The 3,684-nt window shown below is 29.5% G+C and overlaps 1 protein-coding gene across 6 annotated transcripts in view; it reads right to left on the bottom strand.

The window, feature by feature from the left end:
* The window catches only part of LOC107636810, a 10,339-nt gene continuing 7,464 nt past the window's right edge, over nucleotides 810-3,684 (bottom strand). For 4 of the 6 annotated variants that reach the window (XM_021121565.1, XM_021121567.1, XM_021121566.1 and 1 more), the window contains exon 4: nucleotides 2,468-2,666. In XM_021121565.1, the coding sequence (XP_020977224.1) occupies nucleotides 2,625-2,666 (42 nt within the window). In that variant the 3' untranslated portion in view covers nucleotides 2,468-2,624. Of the gene's footprint in view, nucleotides 1,493-2,467; nucleotides 2,667-3,684 lie in introns of those variants that run through there. The other 2 variants (XR_002361618.1, XM_021121563.1) reach the window with 2 other exon arrangements.

Genomic DNA, 3,684 nt, shown 5'->3' with positions numbered 1-3,684 from the left:
ATATAAAATAAAATAAAAAATACGATTTAATTAAAATAAATATATTATAGTATAATTATATAGTAAAGTTGTGAATGAAAAATTTTAATATTAAAGTCCCATAAAAGAAAAGTTTATAAATCAATACAAATACAAAGAAATTTAAAGTCAAGGTATGATCCATTTTGCATTACAATAATAAACTTGATTTTTATTTTTTCCAAATCATGAAAACTATACAAAATCATCCTATCATTTCTGTTATTTTTTAATTTTTATATTTGTTCCAAAACTCGTATGTACCAAACCTATTGTTCTTTTTTTTATTTTTTCCCTTTTTAAGGGGAAAAAAGATACTTTTGAAAGTTTTAATACCAGAAACTGAAATGCTGAAAAATAATCAATGAGATTCAACCAAACAAAATTGCTATAAGATGAACATGAGATGAATTTTCATCAATTTTTTTTCCAAAAACAATGAGCAGAAATTCTCACAAAGACATCATTATCAAGACCAGTGATTTCTCACAATGAGAATGATTAAATCAAAATTTGAGAAAATAAATTTAATATGATATAAACCAAATTGAATCAGATGAGAAGATCGACCAAAAAAAAATCAAATGAGAAGAAAGGTGAGAAATATTCAGTCCATAATACAACACTATCCAATTTGTCTACTCTCATCCTATATCAATCGAAGCTAAAACGATGAGATTGGATTCAGAGCACTTACTAAAAGGCACGCACATAGTGAAAAGTAATTTCACAAACTGATATGTGCATAACAGCTTTCATTTAAAAGAGGCGCAAGATATCAAAATATTATAAAAAATTGACATGAGTACCATATCAGGAGGAAGGTGACAATGAAATTTGAGTTTGTGATTTATATAAAAACATATACATCACATTTACCAACTACCGTACTCCATAAAGAAAAGGCTTTAACCATCGGATTTTATTACTTCAAAAAAACATGTTTATAGATTGCCCAATGCCCACAACAAATAATCGTTTCATTTGTGTCTACTACAGCAAGAAAATTCTAACAGTAAATTGAAATTAGCCTAAATAAATTAGCAACTAAAAATATAAATTAATAGCTAACAATAACTAGAACATTGTGCAGTTAAAAGGGTCTATTTCTTCTAGACAGTGTTAACATTTCACTCTTAGAGAGTGTGGTGCTTTAGTCATAAATTATCATAGCATTTAAATTGGGAATGTTCCCTATAATTCCCTTCTCATCAAAAGCATCAAAAAAGAAAAAGTTGTTGAGAGGATCTCTTTTCCCAAATATTGCCTTGATACTGTAAGAATACTCAAATTAGTCCGTTAGAGATATTATGAAAACTTAAAAGAAATATGGTTGAATAAAATACCTGCGTAAGGATTCCTCCAATAATAGTACAAACTGCTTAAAAAGTCTAGAGGCTGAGTCCAAATGAACATCACAGAAATTGACTGCTCAAGTTGTATTCTGGTAATAGTTTTCTCCCTATTTTATATTCTATTATAACAATATTAATTCAAAATAAGATGCACGCAATATTAAGCACAGAAAAAAGAACAAAATCATGTAGTAAAGTTAACATAAATATAAAATTTTTAAATTTTTCTAAAGTACAAATTGCCCTAAAGCTAATTAGTTCCTTTACCTAAGAGGAAGGAGAACCTAGCACCCTCTAAAAGTTATATTAAACATGAAATCAACACTAGCAAAATCACTCTTATACTTGATAGAGGCTAGTAGTACCATGTACTAATTCAATATTGGCACTCTGGTAATTATAATTATAATTATAATTACTATTATATATTTTACTAAGCATGATCATTATTATCCTCTTCTATTTTCTATCTTTCACAATGATATCAATAAATGAGAAAAGCAAAAAATCAATGCAGAATCTAATTCAAAGGCAGAAAATGAAAGTTTTTAATAGAGCAGTTAATTAAACACAGTTGAATAGCAAATATACCGATGATCCCATCAATTACTCCGAGACAAAGCCCTAAACCCTAAAAACCAAATTTAAAGGCAATTGAAAACAAAATTAAACAGGTAAAATGTACATAATTACTAACCACCTTGAAAACTGAAAGTACTTTATGGTGAATGTCTGACCCATGTTACCAAGTAATAGCTTTCATCTAAACTTAATATATTTTCCTAAAAAAAAATAACATTCTAAGCATTGATGGAAAAATGTCAAGACCAATCTAGTGATGTCCATTTTTTGAAAGTGTCTCACTATTAATAATACAACCACATCAGTGAGAGAGTAGAAAAAGGAACTACTAACAGAAATATGAAATTTTTAAAGTAAGCTTTGAAAGCAACAAAGCTTAAATCTTGATGGTGGTACCCCATAATTTGTTCCACAATTTTTTTCAAATGGTTCGTGGGGGAAAAAAAGAAATTAACCCAGTTTTAGAAGGAAAAAGACCCAAAAATCGAGAATTGAAACTACCACCTTGAAGAGTAAAGAACATAGCCAAGCTTGAGAGGAAGGAGAAGAGATAAGGTAATAATAAGCAGAAGAATAATAATAAGCAAAAGCAAACAACAAATTTAAGCAATTGAACAAAAAAAGAACTAATAAAAGCACAATAGAGTGGATGCAAATCTTCCACAGTAGTTACACAGCAAGAACTTCTTTTGCCTTAGTTCCTAAATTACTCTGAAAATACAGAAGTAAAGACATCAAAACTAAAAGAAAAATGAATAGTTCATGCTGCATTACTTTGAAATCTTATTTGGTTTTGTATATTGGATGTAAATTGAATATAAAAGGGAAAGAAATTAAAACCTTTTAGTGAAATGCAAATAGAATTCCGGCAACAATAATGAGGTTCTGGATTTTCTGTATCAACAACTCCACACCAGATAAAGAAGACTATGCACAACACCAATAACATTTCCAATCTTACCAAAATTAGAACATATTAATCAGATCAAATAATAAGGAACACAGTTAACTTCATCATAGAAGGCACATTTTATATAAAAAATAATATTAAAAAAACAAAGAGGAGTATGAGTAGGGATAAAATTAGAAATCTTATATATACTTTCATTTGAAGAAGACGACGACTACTTACATAAGCAGAGCATACAGAATCATCGCACCAAGACCGTTGCTGGCCGCTCTCGGTGCTACAACTGTGAGTTCTCTTCCGTGCCATCTATCACCATCGGAATCATTCCATTGTTGTCGATGCCAGTATGCATCTCTCGCTCCTCCCTATCGTGTCTCTACTTTTTTCCTTTGCTTCCCTACAACAAATACCGTGCCATAATACTATCAAGAACTTTCCGCTTGACAAAGAGAAGACAGAGAGAACAAAAATAAAAGAAAAAAAAAGTGATGCAGAAAAGATATATAGTTCTAGGAGAGAAAGACATTACAGAAGATAGAGAAAGAAAGACGGTTATGGTAAGAAGAAAATCGAAAGTTGATTATCTGAGAGATGGATTGAATGCTTGATAAGGTTGCACATATTTAAAATTCAAATTTTAATTTCAAATTACATGCATATTTTGTTGGAATTAAAATTTGAAAAAATGTAAAAGAACAGACATCAGGAACGTATTGAAAATGAAGATGAATACGTGAAATAACTGGATAGAAAGATAAAGAAAAATATAAAAAATATCAAATTGCTATTGTGCTCTCTTTCATAGTGTCATTGCATGTG

Source organism: Arachis ipaensis, chromosome B04 (genome assembly GCF_000816755.2).
Source record: "Arachis ipaensis cultivar K30076 chromosome B04, Araip1.1, whole genome shotgun sequence".
Lineage (NCBI taxonomy): Eukaryota > Viridiplantae > Streptophyta > Magnoliopsida > Fabales > Fabaceae > Arachis > Arachis ipaensis.
This window is presented reverse-complemented; position numbering and strand designations above follow the sequence as displayed.